Genomic DNA, 23,370 nt, shown 5'->3' with positions numbered 1-23,370 from the left:
TATGTAGTGAGTGTGCACGCGTTGTACTGATTATATGTAGTGAGCGTGCACACGTTGTACTGATTATATGTAGTGAGTGTGCACACGTTGTACTGATTATATGTAGTGAGTGTGCACACGTTGTACTGATTACATGTAGTGAGTGTGCACACGTTGTACTGATTATATGTAGTGAGTGTGCACACGTTGTACTGATTATATGTAGTGAGTGTGCACACGTTGTACTGATTATATGTAGTGAGCGTGCACACGTTGTACTGATTATATGTAGTGAGCGTGCACACGTTGTACTGATTATATGTAGTGAGCATGCACACGTTGTACTGATTATATGTAGTGAGTGTGCACACGTTGTACTGATTATATGTAGTGAGCGCGCACACGTTGTACTGATTATATGTAGTGAGCGTGCACGCGTTGTACTGATTATATGTAGTGAGCGTGCACACGTTGTACTGATTATATGTAGTGAGTGTGCACGCGTTGTACTGATTATATGTAGTGAGCGTGCACACGTTGTACTGATTATATGTAGTGAGTGTGCACACATTGTACTGATTATATGTAGTAAGTGTGCACACGTTGTACTGATTATATGTAGTGAGTGTGCACACGTTGTACTGATTATATGTAGTGAGTGTGCACACGTTGTACTGATTATATGTAGTGAGCATGCACACGTTGTACTGATTATATGTAGTAAGTGTGCACACGTTGTACTGATTATATGTAGTGAGCGTGCACACATTGTACTGATTATATGTAGTAAGCATGCACACGATTTACGGATTATATGTAGTGAGCGTGCACACGTTGTACTGATTATATGTAGTGAGTGTGCACACGTTGTACTGATTATATGTAGTGAGCATGCACACATTGTACTCATTATATGTAGTGAGCGTGCACACGTTGTACTGATTACATGTAGTGAGTGTGCACGCGTTGTACTGATTATATGTAGTGAGCGTGCACACGTTGTACTGATTATATGTAGTGAGTGTGCACACGTTGTACTGATTAGATGTAGTGAGCGTGCACACGTTGTACTGATTATATGTAGTGAGTGTGCACGCGTTGTACTGATTATATGTAGTGAGCGTGCACACGTTGTACTGATTATATGTAGTGAGTGTGCACACGTTGTACTGATTATATGTAGTGAGTGTGCACACGTTGTACTGATTACATGTAGTGAGTGTGCACACGTTGTACTGATTATATGTAGTGAGTGTGCACACGTTGTACTGATTATATGTAGTGAGTGTGCACACGTTGTACTGATTATATGTAGTGAGCGTGCACACGTTGTACTGATTATATGTAGTGAGCGTGCACACGTTGTACTGATTATATGTAGTGAGCATGCACACGTTGTACTGATTATATGTAGTGAGTGTGCACACGTTGTACTGATTATATGTAGTGAGCGCGCACACGTTGTACTGATTATATGTAGTGAGTGTGCACGCGTTGTACTGATTATATGTAGTGAGCGTGCACACGTTGTACTGATGACTTAATAGGATGGAAGAATCTCCTCCGTCCGTACCACTAACCTGCTCTTCAATAAACCACACCGACACCGACTTGATTGGAGAAATTGACCGTGATGGCCGAACTTTATTATTCACATATAATAATAATAAATAATCACAACAATAATGACAATAATAATAACAACCGACACATTAACACAACCTTCAATGTTATGACCCACTGCACCGTAACAAAAAGGATCCTGGAGGGCAACCCAAACCAGCGCCATCTTCCTTAACCGTCTCACCTTGTACTTCAAGCTTACCCTCGGCCGCACTCACCGACCCAAGAGCACCAACTGCTTGAAGTAACCAAGTATCTCCTCCTGTAGGCCTTTTAGCCCAGACAGGAGCCCCCATCCTCGGCATTCAGAAACCACATGAGATGCAGGCTCCAACATGTCCCGCATCTCTTAACCATTGAATCGCTCCCCCAGGATCCCCTAACAATCAGCCACGAGAAGACCACCGGTGACACCTCACCTGTGGGCGTCCCGCCAAACCCTCAGGGCCGTCTCCAAACCCTCCTGAATGCTCAAAGCCCACATGTCAATACCGACATCATTAAGGTGCACACCATCCGCTCTCAAGAACTGAGGCGATGCCGCCTCCAATTCCCGATGGCGCACCACTATACCACCTTGCCTGCGAACAAAGCGCCCCACCTCCTTGTTCAATTTCGCCCGCGCCTTATTGATCCGCTCAACCGACCTGGCGAACCTCCAACTACTTCTCGCCACCACCTCCGACCAAACCAGCAAAATCTCAGGAAAATCCGCCAGCAAACGCAACACATCCAACTTAATATCCCGGATCACATCCCGGGACCGACGTACCCCCAAATCATTCCCGCCGACATGAAGAACCAACACGTCCGGCGGCCGATCCAACTGTACATTCAAATAGATCTCCGGCAAGACTCTCCCCCAAAGAAGCCCCCGCAAACCAATCCACCTAATCCGCATGTCCTCCGCCGAAAAACCCAACTGGCGTCCGTTCCGCCTGACGTCCGCTCGCAAGGCCCCCCAATGAACATACGAGTGCCCAAAAATCCAAGTCAAACAAGGAGCCGACCCTGCAACAAAACAAACACAGTTAAAACACACCCAAGATTGTCAGGTACTTTAACAACTTCCCCACCTCAGAACCCTCACTAGCCATTCACAGCAAATGGGGCCGGATATATGACCGGAAACAATCCGACTCCCAACGTCCTATACGCCGAATGACCTCCTCACCTAGGCCCCACCTAGCCGCCTCTGTCGCGGCACCTATCCGAAAAGAGTGAGAAGCGTACTCCATAGCGGGCAAACCAGCAGCCACCAAGCACTTCCTGAAAACAGCGACAAATTGGAAACGAGACAACCGCGACCCATCCTGGTGAATCAACAACGTCCCCTTCCCACTCGGCCGCACCTAAAAGAAATCCTCCATACAACGCACAGGACAAAGCACAGACCCTACCAACGGCCTCAGCCATAAAACAACCCCTTTACCCTCCTGGTCCGTCTTAGACCTGCGAATGCAACACCGCAAAACACCATCCACCAAACCAACATCTTCCCATAACAAACCCCCAGTGCTCGTGCGACTCGCTGCCACCAACTCTGAGATGCGAAACGCTCCAAAAAATGCCAGAGAAAAAGCCGCCCTAAACAAGCACACTTCATATGCCGACATACACACCGATCCCGCCTCTGACCATAACTTCTGCAACACCGCAAATGAAACCGGCCTGCGAGTGTCCCTCCGTACCCCGCAACGGCGGTATCCCTTCAAAGCCTGCCGTACCATAAAACACTTAGACACATCGGCCATACCTCGCAACCGCAACCAAAAGGCGACAGCCGCTAACCTCTTTGACGCCACTGAAAAAGATAAACCTGCCGCATAAAACGTTCCTAACCAGAAAACCAATAACGTTCGAAATTCCTCCAGCGAGCTACAACCCCCAACTTGCTCAATCAATTCCTCCCACAAAGACCACACCGAAGAATAAGCAGCCCACGTACCGTTACTAAGTGACCGCCTAATCAGGCCCGCTGACACCCCAAGGCCACGCTCCAGAGCCACTGAGGACAGGGCAACCCCCGAATTTCGGCACCCGGCGCCAAGCCGCGGAAACGCTCCCACTGAAAACGAGAAAGGGAATCAGCCAATGAGTTATCCACTCCTGGGACATGCTCCGCCACAAAACAAGCATTCAATCGCAAACCCCTCAGCACAAAGTACCTCAGCAAATTCAACACAGGCGGTGAATTAGCCGACTGACTATTAATTGCTTGCACAACTCCCATGTTATCGCAGTAAAAACGCACCCGCCGATTCCTCAGCCAGTCCCCCCACAACTCAGTGGCCAAGACAATAGGAAAAAGTTCCAACAACACCAAGTTTGAAAGTAAGCCAGCCTGCCTCCATTCCGCCGGCCAACCACCTGCACTCCATTGTCCCTTACAAAATACACCATAACCACAAGAACCAGACGCATCCGAAAACAACTCCAAATCCACATTGCTAACCACCGCTTCCATCCACACCGACCTACCATTATAATCCAACAAAAAATTCTCCCATACCGCCAAATCATCCTTCACAGCCCCTGGCAACCGTAAATAATGAAAAGGCGCAGTAATGCCCGCAGTGGCTAACGCCAAGCGACGGCAAAAAACCCGCCCCATTGGCAAGATGCGACAAGCAAAATTCAATTTTCCCAAAACTGATTGAACCCGCTTAAGTTGCACCTTCCTAGCCTTCCTCAAAACCCCGACCTCCTGCAAGAGATCACGCACCTTATCCTCAGGCAAACGACACTCCATAGCCAAACTGTCAATCTCAATACCTAAGAACTTAATGACCGTGGCAGGGCCTTCCGTCTTATCCGCCGCCAACGGAATTCCGAAACGCGCCGCAACCCTCTCCATCGTATGCAGCAGCACTGCGCACACCCTAGATCCAGCCGGACCCAGAAACAAAAAATCATCCAGGTAGTGCAAAACCGAGCTCCATCCCGCCTCCTGTTTCACCACCCATTCTAAAAAACAACTAAACGACTCAAACAAGGAGCACGAGATCGCGCACCCCATCGGTAAACAACAATCAACATAAAAACAACCATCCCACTTAAAACCTAACAAATGCAAACTGTCAGGGTGAATGGGCAACAACCGAAAAGCAGCCTCAATATCAGTCTTAGCAAGCAGGGCGCCCTGCCCGAAACGCCGCACCCACCGCACTGCCTCATCAAAAGACGTGTATGACACTGAACATAACTCGTCCGCTATCCCATCATTCACCGATCCACCAAGCGGATAGGACAAATGATGAATGAGCCTGAACTTATTGGGCTCCTTCTTAGGAACCAAACCCAATGGGGATACCCATAACTCCGGCAAAGGACACTCTGAAAAGGGGCCTACAACTCTGCCAGCCGCAACCTCCTTCACAATTTTATCCCTCACCACATCAGGGTAGCGCAAAGCTGAAATCAAATTCCGGGAAGCAACCCGCTTCTCCACCAAACTACACGGGATAACAAACCCCGCGGTAAACCCCTTCAACAACAACCGAGCCGCCTCCCTATTTGGGTACATCCTTAAATACGGCTCCATCTCTTCCACCCTCACCGGTGTCACCCCTCTTTTGCATAACCTCGGATCCCTTACCTTTCCCCCTCCGGAAACACCTGGACAAGCTATGGGAACCTCCGCAACCGGAGCACTCATGCTTAAACCTGCAGTCGGACAAGAACCGGCAATGTCCTTCATTGAATTGCCAGCAATAACCCTTTTTTCCCCCAACCTGAGACTCCGCAGCCGAGGCACCCCCGGCCGCTCCACGAAAGGGCTGAGACCCTCCACCCCGAGGTGCTGCCATCAAACGCATCCACAGACCAATATCCTTATGGTCCCAACGAATGCTAGGCCTGACCGCCTTCCGCTGCCGGAACTGCTCGTCGTACCTAAGCCAAGCCACACCCCCATACGTCCGATGAGCCTCCCCAATAGCATCCATATAGCAGAAAAGAGCCGAGCAGTGCTCTGGCGTCTTTTCCCCAATGACGCTGGCCAAAATTGCAAAAGCCTGCAACCAATTCTGAAAAGTACGCGGAATCAACCTAAACCTCCTCCTTTCTTCCTCCTCCTTCTTGCTCTCATCCAGTTTACCCCTATCCAAATTAAATTTCTCCAAAGGGAGCATAGAGAAGATCTCCACATATTCATCCTTCCATATCTTCTCCCTGACCTCCGGCTTCAAATGAGCCCCCAGCGGCCCCTCAAAACATACGTAAATCTCACCCTTTGCTGAATCCGCCAACCTAACACCGTCAACCACATCACCTTTCTCCCCAGCTACCCGCCCAGAACCACAGGCCTGGCCACCGGCCACCGCACCCCCACTCTCACTCAGTAAACCCTGCGCCGCCCCCGGAACCACCGCCAAATCAGCCGCAGGGGACCACACAGCCGCCGGATTCCCCACTGCACCCGGGCCCAACCGTGATAACAAAGCAAGCATACCCGATAATACATCCCTCACCAAAGCTTCAGAACCCCCCCCACTATGCAACCCTGAATTCCCGACCCCCCCAACATGCATTTGACACGCCGCTCTCTCACCTGGCCGTCCCCGGGCGGTGTCCCCGGCAGCCGCAGACCTCCCTTCTGATACCACGCACGAGACGTCACCTCCAGATGGCCCAGCGTCGTCCATACCACCAGCCGCAGACTCTTCTCCAGGATCCACCTCGCCTTCCTCCAACTGGAACGACTCCTCCTCTGACTCCTGTTGCAAAGGGCCAACGTCCGCAGCCCCTTGTGAAGAAGAGGCCCTCACTCCTGGCCGCACACCTCTCATCACGGCGACTCCCAGTGAAGCTGGCTCCACAGCACCGGCACTGTGAGCCGCGGTCCCATGCAGCCGTTCCGGGGGCTCATCCTCTACCGCATCTCCTGAGAAGGCGCCATGTCGCCGACCCACCACCAGGGGTCGCGACGCGCTTCCTCTCCCAGCATCATCGCTCTGCACCTCAGGCCCTCCCTGATGACGTCGCCGATCAGCAGAGACTGACCGCGACGCAGGGCAACTCCTCACACCGACATCCAAGAGGCCCAGGCCGTGGAGCGACCCGGCCGCAGCAACACCGCCGCCGCCTGCAGGTAATTCAGACCCGGCTCGTCTCCCCTGCACCGCCTCTCGCGGGGAGACAGCCGCACGCGCCTGCCTTCTTCCTCTCGTCGGCCGGGAGACGGGACCCGCACCAGACCGTCCCTCTCCCGCTGGCCTGCCATCTCTCCTCGCCGTCCTCCCGCTGCGTCTGCGAGCCGAATCAGCCACCGGCATCGCAGGCTGCAGCGGAGGGTTGCTAATGGGGCTCCGCATTCGCCGACGCAGTCTCGGAGTCGTCTCAGGGCTCAGGCGCTCAGGGGGAACAGAGCGCCTAGCCCGTCCGGAACGCACCGCCTCACCGGTCGCAGACGGGGGGTTCAGGACCGACTGCATGGTCGCTTGTAAACGGGCCGCACCATGTACCTGTACAGCCGCCCTAACCGCCTCCATTAGCTCTTCCAGCGACGACATCTTGGCCCTGCAAACGCGCTTCACTATGCCAGCCACTGACTGACGCCCCTCCTCCAGCCTACATATACTGCCCGCCAAACTGCACGTCCTCCCCTTCCTTCCTTAGGCCCACCCCTACCCCACAACATTAACCCCTTACTGTCCTACGGTCTTCCCCCCAAGTCAATTCGCACTACATTATGGCTGCGCCCCATTCCGTCGCTTTCATTATATGTAGTGAGTGTGCACGCGTTGTACTGATTATATGTAGTGAGTGTGCACACATTGTACTGATTATATGTAGTTGAGCGTGTACTGATTATATGTAGTGAGCGTGCACACGTTGTACTGATTATATGTAGTGAGTGTGCACACGTTGTACTGATTATATGTAGTGAGTGTGCACACGTTGTACTGATTACATGTAGTGAGTGTGCACACGTTGTACTGATTATATGTAGTGAGTGTGCACACGTTGTACTGATTATATGTAGTGAGTGTGCACACGTTGTACTGATTATATGTAGTGAGCGTGCACACGTTGTACTGATTATATGTAGTGAGTGTGCACGCGTTTTACTGATTATATGTAGTGAGCGTGCACACGTTGTACTGATTATATGTAGTGAGTGTGCACGCGTTGTACTGATTATATGTAGTGAGCGTGCACACGTTGTACTGATTATATGTAGTGAGTGTGCACGCGTTGTACTGATTATATGTAGTGAGCGTGCACACGTTGTACTGATTATATGTAGTGAGTGTGCACGCGTTGTACTGATTATATGTAGTGAGCGTGCACACGTTGTACTGATTATATGTAGTGAGTGTGCACACATTGTACTGATTATATGTAGTAAGTGTGCACACGTTGTACTGATTATATGTAGTGAGTGTGCACACGTTGTACTGATTATATGTAGTGAGTGTGCACACGTTGTACTGATTATATGTAGTGAGCATGCACACGTTGTACTGATTATATGTAGTAAGTGTGCACACGTTGTACTGATTATATGTAGTGAGCGTGCACACATTGTACTGATTATATGTAGTGAGCGTGCACACGATTTACACGATTTATATGTAGTGAGTGTGCACACATTGTACTCATTATATGTAGTGAGCGTGCACACGATTTACACGATTTACACGATTTATATGTAGTGAGTGTGCACACGTTGTACTGATTATATGTAGTGAGTGTGCACGCGTTGTACTGATTATATGTAGTGAGCGTGCACACGTTGTACTGATTACATGTAGTGAGTGTGCACGCGTTGTACTGATTATATGTAGTGAGCGTGCACACGTTGTACTGATTATATGTAGTGAGTGTGCACACGTTGTACTGATTATATGTAGTGAGCGTGCACACGTTGTACTGATTATATGTAGTGAGTGTGCACGCGTTGTACTGATTATATGTAGTGAGCGTGCACACGTTGTACTGATTATATGTAGTGAGTGTGCACACGTTGTACTGATTATATGTAGTGAGTGTGCACACGTTGTACTGATTACATGTAGTGAGTGTGCACACGTTGTACTGATTATATGTAGTGAGTGTGCACACGTTGTACTGATTATATGTAGTGAGTGTGCACACGTTGTACTGATTATATGTAGTGAGCGTGCACACGTTGTACTGATTATATGTAGTGAGCGTGCACACGTTGTACTGATTATATGTAGTGAGCATGCACACGTTGTACTGATTATATGTAGTGAGTGTGCACACGTTGTACTGATTATATGTAGTGAGCGCGCACACGTTGTACTGATTATATGTAGTGAGTGTGCACGCGTTGTACTGATTATATGTAGTGAGCGTGCACACGTTGTACTGATTATATGTAGTGAGTGTGCACGCGTTGTACTGATTATATGTAGTGAGCGTGCACACGTTGTACTGATTATATGTAGTGAGTGTGCACACATTGTACTGATTATATGTAGTAAGTGTGCACACGTTGTACTGATTATATGTAGTGAGTGTGCACACGTTGTACTGATTATATGTAGTGAGTGTGCACACGTTGTACTGATTATATGTAGTGAGCATGCACACGTTGTACTGATTATATGTAGTAAGTGTGCACACGTTGTACTGATTATATGTAGTGAGCGTGCACACATTGTACTGATTATATGTAGTAAGCATGCACACGATTTACGGATTATATGTAGTGAGCGTGCACACGTTGTACTGATTATATGTAGTGAGTGTGCACACGTTGTACTGATTATATGTAGTGAGCATGCACACGATTTACTGATTATATGTAGTGAGCGTGCACACGTTGTACTGATTATATGTAGTGAGTGTGCACACGTTGTACTGATTATATGTAGTGAGCGTGCACACGTTGTACTGATTATATGTAGTGAGCGTGCACACGTTGTACTGATTATATGTAGTGAGCGTGCACACGTTGTACTGATTATATGTAGTGAGTGTGCACACGTTGTACTGATTATATGTAGTGAGCGTGCACACGTTGTACTGATTTATATGTAGTGAGCGTGCACACGTTGTACTGATTATATGTAGTGAGCGTGCACACGTTGTACTGATTATATGTAGTGAGCGTGCACACGTTGTACTGATTATATGTAGTGAGCGTGCACACGTTGTACTGATTATATGTAGTGAGTGTGCACACGTTGTACTGATTATATGTAGTGAGCGTGCACACGTTGTACTGATTATATGTAGTGAGCGTGCACACATTGTACTGATTATATGTAGTGAGTGTGCACACGTTGTACTGATTATATGTAGTGAGTGTGCACACGTTGTACTGATTATATGTAGTGAGTGTGCACACGTTGTACTGATTATATGTAGTGAGTGTGCACACGTTGTACTGATTATATGTAGTGAGCGTGCACACGTTGTACTGATTATATGTAGTGAGCGTGCACACGTTGTACTGATTATATGTATTCAGCTCTTGTTTATTGTACTTTTCTATTGTGTTCATATAAAGCACTGCACCAATAAGACTCCACATGTTACTGCAACTATAACCCCTATTATCCCAGGACTGATCTCATTCCTCTGCAGAAAGCCAGCAGGTGATTCCCAGCAGCTCCATACACTGCCGGCACAGGAGCTCCACACACTGCCGGCACAGGAGCTCCATACACTGCCGTCACAGGAGCTCCATACACTGCCGGCACAGGAGCTCCATACACTGCCGGTACAGGAGCTCCATACACTGCCGGCACAGGAGCTCCATACACTGCCGGCACAGGAGCTCCATACACTGCCGGCACAGGAGCTCCATACACTGCCGGTACAGGAGCTCCATACACTGCCGGCACAGGAGCTCCACACACTGCCGGCACAGGAGCTCCACACACTGCCGGCACAGGAGCTCCATACACTGCCGGCACAGGAGCTCCATACACTGCCGGCACAGGAGCTCCATACACTGCCGGCACAGGAGCTCCATACACTGCCGGTACAGGAGCTCCATACACTGCCGGTACAGGAGCTCCATACACTGCCGGCACAGGAGCTCCACACACTGCCGGCACAGGAGCTCCACACACTGCCGGCACAGGAGCTCCATACACTGCCGGCACAGGAGCTCCATACACTGCCGGCACAGGAGCTCCATACACTGCCGGCACAGGAGCTCCATACACTGCCGGCACAGGAGCTCCATACACTGCCGGTACAGGAGCTCCATACACTGCCGGCACAGGAGCTCCACACACTGCCGGCACAGGAGCTCCACACACTGCCGGCACAGGAGCTCCATACACTGCCGGCACAGGAGCTCCATACACTGCCGGTACAGGAGCTCGTAGAGCAGCCCACGCCCAGCTGAGGAGGAAGGGATTCTGGTCAGAAAGGGAATTGTTATTTGTCCGATCTCCTTGTTCTTACCTTTTGGTTATTTTCAAGTTGATCTTTGATATGTTCTGCTCTAGTCACATCCCAAGTGAAATCAGATTCTGCTGCTCTTTCTTGGAAGCATTATCCACCTTAGATTTGGCGCTCATCTGGTAAACTTTGCACCATTTTGGCTAAGAAAAGGGAATCTTTTTCTGAATGTGAACCCACATACTGGTGGCATAAGGGCTGCCGCATAACTTTCTACGCCGGGCGCCCCCAGGGTCGTGGCAGAGCACGCAGCATGTGCCGGAGGGAAAACAGACAGAGAAGCAGCTATACTCACCGCAGAGCAGCAGGGCCAGGAATGGCGGCATGTAGAGCAACATGGCGCTGGTGGCAGATCCTGCGATAGACGGGATGGAAGCGTGTCCGCAGCTCCTGCCATGTGCAGCCTCCCGGAGATCTGTGTCTGGGTGTGACCCTCGGATGACACAACTTCATACAATAGACAAAGAATAAAGGACATATAAAACGAGACCAGGAAGCAGCACAAGATCCAGCGCTCCTCCGATTTCTCTGCTTCCTCCTTGGATTTCACATAGAAATGGCAAACAATTGCGTTGTCACTGGCATCGTCCACCATTTTTTTGTGTCCCCCAAATTTTTCCCCTGCAGCTGTTTAACCCTTTCACTGCCAACTGCCGATCTGACACCTCTCAGCTATTTAGCCCCTTCATAGTTCTGCATTGTAAAGACTCTATGTGATCCTGTTTAACCCTTGAAATTCCCACTGATCCCTCTTAGGAATGCCCCCTAATCGCCTGCTGTTCAGTTCACTGACCGGCAGCCTGGACACACTGCTACCCCAGCAAATCTGAAGCCCTGTGTCTCACTTGGGCCCCTTCCTTATTCTCGTCTTATTTTATATCTTTCCTAGGGGTGATTCACACAACCGTGATCCGTCCGGGAAACATGGTCCATGCGTCGTGCACTGGAGCAAGGGAACTATGGACGCTTGTGGAAATTTGCCCTTATTGCTACTACACAAAGCCATCAACTCCCTACTTTATTGCACGTTGAAGGGTTAACGTGCGCTGTGATTTCTGCTGTTGTGTGCACTTATACTGTTTCATTTAGTTGAACTGCATTTAGACGTTTATCTTAGATGTTTATGTCTGCAGACATGTTTATGTCTGGAAAAGCTGTTTAGTCATTCCTATAGACTTGCATAGTAACTCCATATACACTCACCTAAAGAATTATTAGGAACACCTGTTCTATTTCTCATTAATGCAATTATCTAGTCAACCAATCACATGGCAGTTGCTTCAATGCATTTAGGGGGGTGGTCCTGGTCAAGACAATCTCCTGAACTCCAAACTGAATGTCAGAATGGGAAAGAAAGGTGATTTAAGCAATTTTGAGCGTGGCATGGTTGTTGGTGCCAGACGGGCCGATCTGAGTATTTCACAATCTGCTCAGTTACTGGGATTTTCACGCACAACCATTTCTAGGGTTTACAAAGAATGGTGTGAAAAGGGAAAAACATCCAGTATGCGGCAGTCCTGTGGGCGAAAATGCCTTGTGGATGCTAGAGGTCAGAGGAGAATGGGCCGACTGATTCAAGCTGATGGAAGAGCAACGTTGACTGAAATAACCACTCGTTACAACCGAGGTCTGCAGCAAAGCATTTGTGAAGCCACAACACGCACAACCTTGAGGCGGATGGGCTACAACAGCAGAAGACCCCACCGGGTACCACTCATCTCCACTACAAATAGGAAAAAGAGGCTTCAATTTGCACGAGCTCACCAAAATTGGACTGTTGAAGACTGGAAAAATGTTGCCTGGTCTGATGAGTCTCGATTTCTGTTGAGACATTCAAATGGTAAAGTCCGAATTTGGCGTAAACAGAATGAGAACATGTATCCATCCTCTGATGGCTACTTCCAGCAGGATAATGCACCATGTCACAAAGCTCCAATCATTTCAAATTGGTTTCTTGAACATGACAATGAGTTCACTGTACTAAAATGGCCCCCACAGTCACCAGATCTCAACCCAATAGAGCATCTTTGGGATGTGGTGGAACGGGAGCTTCGTGCCCTGGATGTGCATCCCTCAAATCTCCATCAACTGCAAGATGCTATCCTATCAATATGGGCCAACATTTCTAAAGAATGCTATCAGCACCTTGTGGAATCAATGCCACGTAGAATTAAGGCAGTTCTGAAGGCAAAAGGGGGTCCAACACCGTATTAGTATGGTGGCACTAATAATTCTTTAGGTGAGTGTAAGTCTACGATAGACAGAAATTGTAACATTTTTCTGTTTAGGCTGTGCTTCTCCACTTCATCCCTCCCACTATAAGGTTCTAGTTCAGCTAGAGACTGTATATAAGGAGAGCAGTCAGAGACCTTTGTTGTCTGTGAAAAAGGACCAGTGCTTAGTAGCAGAGATTCTGCCAGACTGACCAAAAGAAGATGGGGATACACAGACCCTGTGATTAGAGAGCCAGCCGGATAACTGTGCCACAGACACTGGGGCACCACCTTTTTCCAGGGTACCAGCCTTCAGAGAGAAAGAGAGCAAGAGAGAGAGAGGGACAGCTAGCTCAGACCTTTTCATATTTACCATTGGGTGCACCTCGCCTTACCATCCCTTCCAGAGAGCAGAAACACATGGTGACACTTCAATGGTGTCTGGGGGATCCAGCATAGACCACCCCAAACCCGGCCACTGCAGATGTGTCAGCCACATCTCCTTCAGATACAAACTGGCTGTATCATAAATCTCTGTGACGCATTCAGCTTGGATCAGGGGAGCCGCGGTTGGTCCGGCAGATGCAGTTTACGTATGAACTGTGTTTCCCAGGCTGATCATTAATGGTCATATTTTTGGATTTGCGCCCATATTTAGGGGTTTTATAATATAATTTATGGAAGGGGATGATACTGCTTGGATTTGTCCCATTTGGTGAGTTGGTTTTAAACTTCTTGGTCTGATTGTTACCCATTTATAGGACTGTGTGATTTGATCCTAGCGCTGTTTTTTATGACAGTCTTTTTGGCATCATTTAGTGCACCCCTTTTTCAAACGGCTTACTGGGTGACTAAAGGGTGTTGCCTGACTAACATCTATGCCGATGCTCCAAGCAGAACGCAGTGCAAATTTACTGCGCTAAATGCAGCATAATTCTGGCTTAATTTGCACAAAAATTTTTGCTCTGCACCATGTTTTTAGATGGGTTTAAGACACTTTTTGCATCACAATCAAGGGGCATGGTTTATGTGGAAAAGGGCTTGGCTTCAGATGTGCCAACATGTACCAAAAGATGGTACAAAGTTAGACTAAGGATGAACCGACTGTATCATCCACCCCGAGCCACTGTGGCAAATTTGCCCCATCTGTAGTTGACATATTAGATAAGATTCGGAAATCTTCTGCAGTTTTTCAGCTTTGGCCTAAATGTTCCCTTAAAGGGGTTTTCCACTTTTATAGTAATGATAGTTAATCCTCAGGATAGGTCATCAATATCTGATCAGTGGGGGTCCGAAGATAAAGCTTGGAGCAGCGCTGCAGTAACCAGCTTCATGCTCCAGCATTTTCTGTGGTCCCAGGAGGGCCGATGTATGTCCCGCTCTCAACCCCTCTGGACGCAGAGACAGTTTACTGGAATGGTGAAGCAGGAAGCTGTCTACTCGCTTGTTCACCACTCAAATCCAGTGCTGGCGGTCCCCAGCAGACAGGACTGTGCGGGGGGAGCGTGCGGCCGGGAATCAACATGTGTGCTCCTCCTACACAGCCCAGCAGTGGTAAGATGTGACTGCATGGTGCCTGCTGGGGTGCGCAGGAGGTGCTCCGATCACTGGGGGAACAGGTGAATATTTATTGTTTTTATTGTATTAATGGAGGTGGAGCTTAACTACTGTGAGGTCACAATGTAGGTATGACTTCTGTGTGTGGGGGTACTAAGGGGTCCGGGCAGGATTGGGCGTGGATAGATATGCAGTGGGTGGAGTTAGAGGCGTGGCTTAGCATAAAAAAACTTGCTATTGTCCCCTTTGCGATTTTCAAATGTTGGGATGTATGCAGATAGCGCTACTTCAGAACAGCAGGGGTGCGGGGAGTCAGACCCCTGCCGATCAGATACTCATGGCCTATTAGTATTAAAATCCAGAAAAATCCCTTTGTGATTACATTCCATAGGATGAGGCTACACCTAGACTTTTTCGTTACATTACATGAAAATCGCTTCCAAATGGCTGCAGTAGTAGTTTGCGATTTCCAAGCTTTAATAGAGTAACATGAAACTCTCTAGCTTAAAGGGAACCTGTCACCATGAAAACGCAACGTAATCTGCAGGCGGCAGGTTAAAGAGCCGGAGGAGCTGAGTACATTGATATTTAGTTTTATGGGAAAAGATTTAGAAAAACTTGAATTTCATTCACTTAAATTCCTGCTCATTGTGGGCTTTGTAAGTCCAGGTGGCGGTCCTATCAGTTATTGACAGCTCTCTCTATGAGGAGGTGGTCCTATCAGTGATTGACAGCTCTCTCTATGAGGAGGCTGTCCTATCAGTGATTGACAGCTCTCTCTATGAGGAGGCTGTCCTATCAGTGATTGACAGCTCTCTCTATGAGGAGGCTGTCCTATCAGTGATTGACAGCTCTCTCTATGAGGAGGCGGTCCTATCAGTGATTGACAGTTCTTTCTATGAGGAGGCGGTCCTATTAGTGATTGACAGCTCTCTCTATGAGGAGGAGGTCCTATCAGTGATTGACAGCTCTCTCTATGAGGAGGCTGTCCTATCAGTGATTGACAGCTCTCTCTATGAGGAGGCGGTCCTATCAGTGATTGACAGCTCTCTCTATGAGGAGGAGGTCCTATCAGTGACCAGGGGCAATAGTGCCCCTCAAGCCACACCTTGTCACGGCGGACAGGATACAAGATACACAGAATATCAACAAACAAGTGTCTAAGCAAGAAGTTGGGGATAAAGATGACCTCCTGACAAATCCCTACCAGCTCTCCCTAGACTTCTATGCCCACTATCAGACCCTGAAGGTGGGAATAAACGTGACAGACAACCACAAGATAAACAAAACCAACTTATCTTTACTGAGCAGGAACAGCAAATCCTTCCTTCCTCTGAGCCAGACAGAAGCTATAACCCGCACAGAACACTGGGAGTGGGCGTAATTTAAACTCAAACCAACGACCCCACCCAGTGCACCTAAAGGGAGGCGGATATAGCTCTACTCCAAAACAAAAACAACAGGCTACAGACGTGCTGCTAACCTGGCAGACCTCCGCACATAGCTTGAGCAGAGCATGACAGTACCCCCCCTTCTACGGGTGACTCCGGACACCCAGGCCCAACTTTATCCGGGTGGGATCTGTGAATAGCCCTCACCAGTCGGCTGGCACTAACATCCACAGCTGGAACCCACATCCTCTCCTCAGGGCCGTATCCCCTCCAGTGTACCAGGTACTGAAGGGAACCCCGAAGAACTCTTGAGTCGAGAACCCTGGAGATCTCGAACTCAAAATTTCTACCAACCAGAACAGGGGGAGGAGGCAATGGCGATGGTTCCACCGGTTTCACATATTTCTTCAGTAAAGACTTGTGGAACACATCATGGTTCCTCCAAGTTTGCGGAAGATCCAGACAAAATGCTACTGGATTGACCCCACGCAGATATTTTGTAAGGTCCAATAAATCTTGGACCCAGTTTCCAAGATGGTACTCTCAGTTTAATATTTTTTGTAGATAACCACACCAGATCACCCACACACAGGTCCGGACCAGTCATACATCTCTTGTCAGCCATTCGCTTATATCTCTCACCCATCTTCTCCAAATTCACTTGGATCCTCCGCAAGATAGAAGACAAGGCAGAAGAAAATCTCTGGCATCCCAGAGGAACTAGTCCCAGAAAAGGTACCAAACTGAGGGTGAAAACCGTATACGCAAAAAAATAGCGACTTACCCGTGGACTCCTACCTACAGTTATTCAAAGCAAACTCTGCTAGGGACAAGAATGAGGACCAGTCCTCCTGATTCTCAGCCACAAAGCACCTCAAGTAGGTCTCCGGGTTTTGATTAGTACGCTCTGTCTGCCCATTCGACTGCGTATGAAAAGCCGAAGAGAACAAAAGTTGCATGCCAAGCCGAGAGCAGATCGCCCTCCAAAACCTGGAAACAAACTGCGTGCCCCTATCAGAAACCACATCCGAGGGAATGCCATGCAATTTCACGATATTATCAACAAAAATCTGAGCAAGAGTCTTGGCATTGGGCAGACTGGCTAACGATACAAAGTGAGCCATTTTACTAAAACGGTCAACAACCACTAAAATTACTGTTTTCCCGGAGGAACTCGGCAGATCCGTAATAAAGTCCATAGACAAGTGCGTCCAAGGACGAGACGAAATAGACAAAGGAAGAAGTGAACCAGCAGGTCGAGTATGAGCAACCTTTGACCGTGCACAGGTTTCACAAGCTGCTACGTAATCCTCAACACTCTTACGTAACCCGGGCCACCAGAACCTCCGGGACACAAGATCAAAGGAGGACTTACCACCAGGATGTCCAGCAAGGACAGTATCGTGATGTTCCTTGAATACCTTGTATCGCAGTCCATCAGGAACAAACAACCTCCCTGGGGGACAAGAACCAGGAGCCCCCTCCTGGGCTCCCAACACCTCCATCTCCAATTCGGGGTACAGAGAGGAGACCACCACCCCATCAGCCAAAATCGGAGCAGGATCCTCTGAATCACATCCCCCAGTAAAACTGCGGGTCACAACGCATCTGCCTTGACCTTTTTAACCCCCGGGCGAAAAGTAACCACAAAATTGAACCTGGTAAAGAACAATGACCATCTGGCCTGTTTAGGATTCAGACGCTTGGCAGATTGCAGGTAAGCCAAATTCTTATGATCCGTATATACAGTAACGGGATGAGACGCCCCCTCCAACCAGTGACGCCATTCCTCAAAGGCCAATTTGATGGCCAGCAATTTCCTATCTCCTACATCATAATTCCTCTCGGCGACCGAGAGCTTCTTGGAAAAAAAAGCACAAGGGACCCATTTGCCAGGAGATGAACCCTGCGACAGCACTGCTCCAACCCCCACTTCTGATGCATCAACCTCCACCACGAATGGCTGAGACACATCGGGCTGCACCAGAATGGGAGCAGACGCAAAACATTCCTTAATAGTCGAAAAAGCCTGCAATGCCTCATCCGACCAGACAGAGACGTCGGCACCCTTCTTAGTCATATCGGTCAGAGGTTTTACAATGGTAGAATAGTTCAAGATAAATTTTCTAGAATAATTAGTAAACCCCAAAAACCGCATCAAAGCTTTCTGATTCTCCGGTCGGTCCCATTCCAGAAACGCCCGGACTTTTTCGGGGTCCATTCGAAAACCGGAGTCAGAAAGCAGATATGCCAGAAACGGAAGCTCCTGCACAGAAAACACACATTTCTCCAATTTGGCATATTATTTATTCTCCCGAAGGATCGTCAAAACCTGTCTCACGTGATCCTGATGGACTGCGATACAAGGTATTCAAGGAACATCACGATACTGTCCTTGCTGGACATCCTGGTGGTAAGTCCACCTTTGATCTTGTGGCCCGGGTTACGTAAGAGTGTTGAGGATTACGTAGCAGCTTGTGAAACCTGTGCACGGTCAAAGGTTGCTCATACTCGACCTGCTGGTTCACTTCTTCCTTTGTCTATTCCGTCTCGTCCTTGGACGCACTTGTCTATGGACTTTATTACGGATCTGCCGAGTTCCTCCGGGAAAACAGTAATTTTAGTGGTTGTTGACCGTTTTAGTAAAATGGCTCACTTTGTATCGTTAGCCAGTCTGCCCAATGCCAAGACTCTTGCTCAGATTTTTGTTGATAATATCGTGAAATTGCATGGCATTCCCTCGGATGTGGTTTCTGATAGGAGCACGCAGTTTGTCTCCAGGTTTTGGAGTGCATTCCGCTCTCGGCTTGGCATGCAACTTTCGTTCTCTTCGGCTTTTCATCCGCAGTCGAATGGACAGACAGAGCGTACTAATCAAAACCCGGAGACCTACTTAAGGTGCTTTGTGGCTGAGAATCAGGAGGACTGGTCCTCATTCTTGTCCCTAGCAGAGTTTGCATTGAATAACCGTAGGCAGGAGTCCACGGGTAAGTCGCCATTTTTTGGCGCATACGGTTTTCACCCTCAGTTTGGTACCTTTTCTGGGACTAGTTCCTCTGGGAAGCCAGAGGAGGAGAGATTTTCTTCTGCCTTGTCTTCTATCTGGCGGAGGATCCAAGTGATTTTGGAGAAGATGGGTGAGAGATATAAGCGAATGGCTGACAAGAGACGTATGACTAGTCCGGACCTGTGTGTTGGTGATCTGGTGTGGTTATCTACAAAAAATATTAAACTGAGAGTACCATCTTGGAAACTGGGTCCAAGATTTATTGGATCTTACAAAATATCTGCGGTGGTTAATCCAGTAGCGTTTCGTCTGGATCTTCCGCAGACTTGGAGGATCCATGATGTGTTCCACAAGTCTTTACTGAAGAAATATGTGAAACTGGTGGAACCATCGCCATTGCCTCCTCCCCCTGTTCTGGTTAATGGAAATTTAGAGTTCGAGATCTCCAGGGTTCTCGACTCAAGAGTTCTTCGGGGTTCCCTTCAGTACCTGGTACACTGGAGGGGATACGGCCCTGAGGAGAGGATGTAGGTTCCGGCTGTGGAGGTCACCCGTAGAAGGGGGGGTACTGTCATGCCCTGCTCAGGATATGTGTGGAGGTCTGCCAGGTTAGCAGCACGTGTGTAGCCTATTTTTGTTTTTTTTCTTTAAGTAAACCTCTTTGTGATTCTTTCACATCAACATGCGGTTTAACAAAAGGACAAGCAAAAATAAAATGAGTATCACTAAATCAGTAATAACATAGTTTATGCAACCTCCTAAAGTTCCTACTACCAGAACGGAAAGATACCTGACCCAGCTGCATGGGTTCCTCCCCTACCCCAGAGTTACATGTCATATCACCCTGGGGGGCAGGTGAGATGAAGCCACTCACAGAAGGGATCCCTTGCGCGGAGGGAACCTTACACCTCTCTCTAATCCGTCTATCTAACCGTACTGCCAAAGACATAGAATTCTCCAATGTATCCGGGTACTCATGAAAAGCAAGGCCATCTTTCAATCTCTCAGATAACCCCTGACAAAACTGACTACGTAACGCGGGGTCATTCCACTCTGACTCGGTAGCCCATCTCCTAAACTCAATGCAGTAAGCCTCTGCAGTATGTTCACCTTGTAATAAATTACGCAATTTATATTCCGCCATCGAGACCCGATCTGGATCATCATAAATTAATCCCAAAAATTCTTCCACCGACTGGAGGGCCAGAGAACCAGACGGCAGAGAAAAGGCCCAGGATTGCGCGTCCCCTTTAAGCAGGGAAATGATTATCCCTACCCTCTGACTCTCATCACCAGACGAAGATGGACGTAGCCGAAAAAACAACTTGCATGACTCTTTAAAGCGGATAAAGTCATCCACACCCCCTGCAAATCTATCAGGGAGAGCGACTTTAGGCTCCCCATAAATTTGGCTTCCTCCTATTACACCTGATACCAGAGCATTCTGACACCGTGTGACCAAATTACGCAGATTCGCAACCTCTAGGGATAATCCCTGCATGCGATCAACTAGCGCATCAATTGACTCCATCTGAAAACAGCTGAGAAATGGCAGTTAAAGTATGGCGAGTTATAATGTCACGGCGGACAGAATACAAGATACACAGAATTTCAACAAACAAGTGTCTAAGCAAGAAGCTGGGGATAAAGGTGACCTCCTGACAAATTCCTACCAGCTCTCCCTAGACTTCTATGCCCATGTTCAGACCCTGAAGGTGGGAATAAACGTGTCCTCGTGCCTAGGCTGAAGATTCCCTAGAATCCCTAAGATGGTGAAAGGGGGAAAGAGGCAGCCTGCCCCCTCCAGGTCTAACAGCCTAGACAGACAACCACAAGATAAACAAAACCAACTTATCTTTACTGAGTAGGAACAGCAAATCCTTCCTTCCTCTGAGCCAAACAGAAGCTATTACCTGCACAGGACACTGGGAGTGGGCGTAATTTAAACTCAAACCAACGACCCCACCCAGTGCACCTGAAGGGAGGCGGATATAGCTCAACTCCAAAACAAAAACAACAGGCTACACACGTGCTGCTACCCTGGCAGACCTCCGCACATATCCTGAACAGGGCATGACACACCCACACACAGCCCCACCCACATATCGCACCGCCCACACAGTGGCGGATCCAGAGCTTGGTCTCGGGAGGGGCACTTACAGATTATTTTCTGTCCGCCACAAAACAATGGTGCTTATAGAACAGACTAGTAAAAAAAGGGGGTCAGTCAGCACATCCCATAGCACCGCAATATTGCAAATGCTATAGCAGCCAGTTAGAGATGTTTGGCAAATCATTTTGTACAAAATTATCTGAGCCCGTCTGCCGAACGTCAAGGCAATCTCTAGTTAGACGGGTTCCTAACACTATATACCTGTCATGTGCCATGGCGGCTGACATGCAATTCAGAAGGTGTAGGTTCCACTCACATGCTGGGCTCACCTGGATTTCTGTCATTTCCGGTGCCAAAATGGCCTCCATTGGATCCAGGGAAGACAAGAACCAGCATGCAAGCTGGGCCCACTCCACCCCACCCCCGGCGCCACACGGTCACCAAGGACTGCAATGAGAGTCCACACACTATCTCTCTCCTGGTGCCATATGGTTTCAGTGAGTGAGGGGGAGTGGGCCAAGCTATATACTAACACTAATTAAAATCACCCTGTGAGACAAACAAGCTGGTCAGGAGTGCACGACTGGGGAGGCAGCCACGCCTCCTAGGCAAACTGTGAAGTAAAAAAAGGGGGTCAGTCAGCACATCCCATAGCACCGCAATATTGCAAATGCTATAGCAGCCAGTTAGAGATGTTTGGCAAATCATTTTGTACAAAATTATCTGAGCCCGTCTGCCGAACGTCAAGGCAATCTCTAGTTAGACGGGTTCCTAACACTATATACCTGTCATGTGCCATGGCGGCTGACATGCAATTCAGAAGGTGTAGGTTCCACTCACATGCTGGGCTCACCTGGATTTCTGTCATTTCCGGTGCCAAAATGGCCTCCATTGGATCCAGGGAAGACAAGAACCAGCATGCAAGCTGGGCCCACTCCACCCCACCCCCGGCGCCAGGGAGGCGGATATAGCTCAACTCCAAAACAAAAACAACAGGCTACACACGTGCTGCTACCCTGGCAGACCTCCGCACATATCCTGAACAGGGCATGACACACCCACACACAGCCCCACCCACATATCGCACCGCCCACACAGTGGCGGATCCAGAGCTTGGTCTCGGGAGGGGCACTTACAGATTATTTTCTGTCCGCCACAAAACAATGGTGCTTATAGAACAGACTACACAGTGTAGAGGTAGAGCAGGGAGAGGCTGGTGCTGCTACTAGGGGGTGATACCATGTGGGAGTAATAAAGGCCACCATAATGCCACCCCAGTAGTAATAATTCTCCTTATATTAGACAGTGTAAAAAATACCCACTTATAATGCCCCCAGTTGAGCTAATGTCCCCATAATGCCCCCATAATGTGCCAGTATAAAATACCCCTATATAGTGCCCCCAGTAAATGTTCCCATAGTGATCCTCTCCCCCCTTCCTCCTAGTGCCCCTATAATGTACCAGTTTAAAATGCCCCTATATAGTGCCCCAGTAGATGCCCTCAGTGTCCCCCATAATTTGCAAGTATAAAATACCCCTTCTTAGTGCCCCCCGTAGATGACCCCATAGTACTCCTCTCCCCCACAGTACTCACCATAATGTGTCCCAGTATGAAATGTAATGCTACTGTACAGAGCCACCCATATAACATACTCCTTCTTTGTGGCCTGAGTAGATGCCCCTATAGTGCCCAACAATAATGTGCCAGTAAAAGTGCCCCCAATAATGTGCCAGTAAAATGTGCCCCCATAGATGCCCCCCAATCATGTGCCAGTAATATAAGCCCCCCCAATCATGGGCCAGTAACAAGAGCCCCCCCCCCCCCAATCATGTGCTAGGAACAAGAGCACCCCCCCAGGCCTTCAATCTTGTGCCAGGAACAAGAGCACCCCCCAATCATGTGCCAGAAACAAGAGCACCCCCCCCCCCCAATCATGTGCCAGGAACAAGAGAACCCCCCAATCATGTGCCAGGAACAAGAGCACCCCCATCATGTGCCAGGAACAAGAGCCCCCCATCATGTGCCAGTAACAAGAGCCCCCCCCATCATGTGCCAGTAACAAGAGCCCCCCATCATGTGCCAGGAACAAGAGGCCC

The 23,370-nt window shown here is 48.7% G+C and overlaps 1 protein-coding gene across 1 annotated transcript in view; it reads right to left on the bottom strand.

Moving 5' to 3' along the window:
* Positions 1-23,370, bottom strand: part of LOC121002357 (flocculation protein FLO11-like) — a 93,887-nt gene that overhangs the window by 37,869 nt on the left and 32,648 nt on the right. Inside the window, exons 2-3 of the mRNA XM_040433822.1 lie at positions 13,472-13,515; positions 11,288-11,439 (exon numbers count right to left, since the gene is read on the bottom strand). Coding sequence (XP_040289756.1) covers positions 11,288-11,439; positions 13,472-13,515 — 196 coding nt within the window. The remainder of the gene's footprint in view (positions 1-11,287; positions 11,440-13,471; positions 13,516-23,370) is intronic.

Source organism: Bufo bufo, chromosome 5 (assembly GCF_905171765.1).
Source record: "Bufo bufo chromosome 5, aBufBuf1.1, whole genome shotgun sequence".
NCBI classification, from domain to species: domain Eukaryota; kingdom Metazoa; phylum Chordata; class Amphibia; order Anura; family Bufonidae; genus Bufo; species Bufo bufo.
Note: the sequence above shows the minus strand (reverse complement) of the source record. Positions and strands in the feature narration are given on the sequence as shown.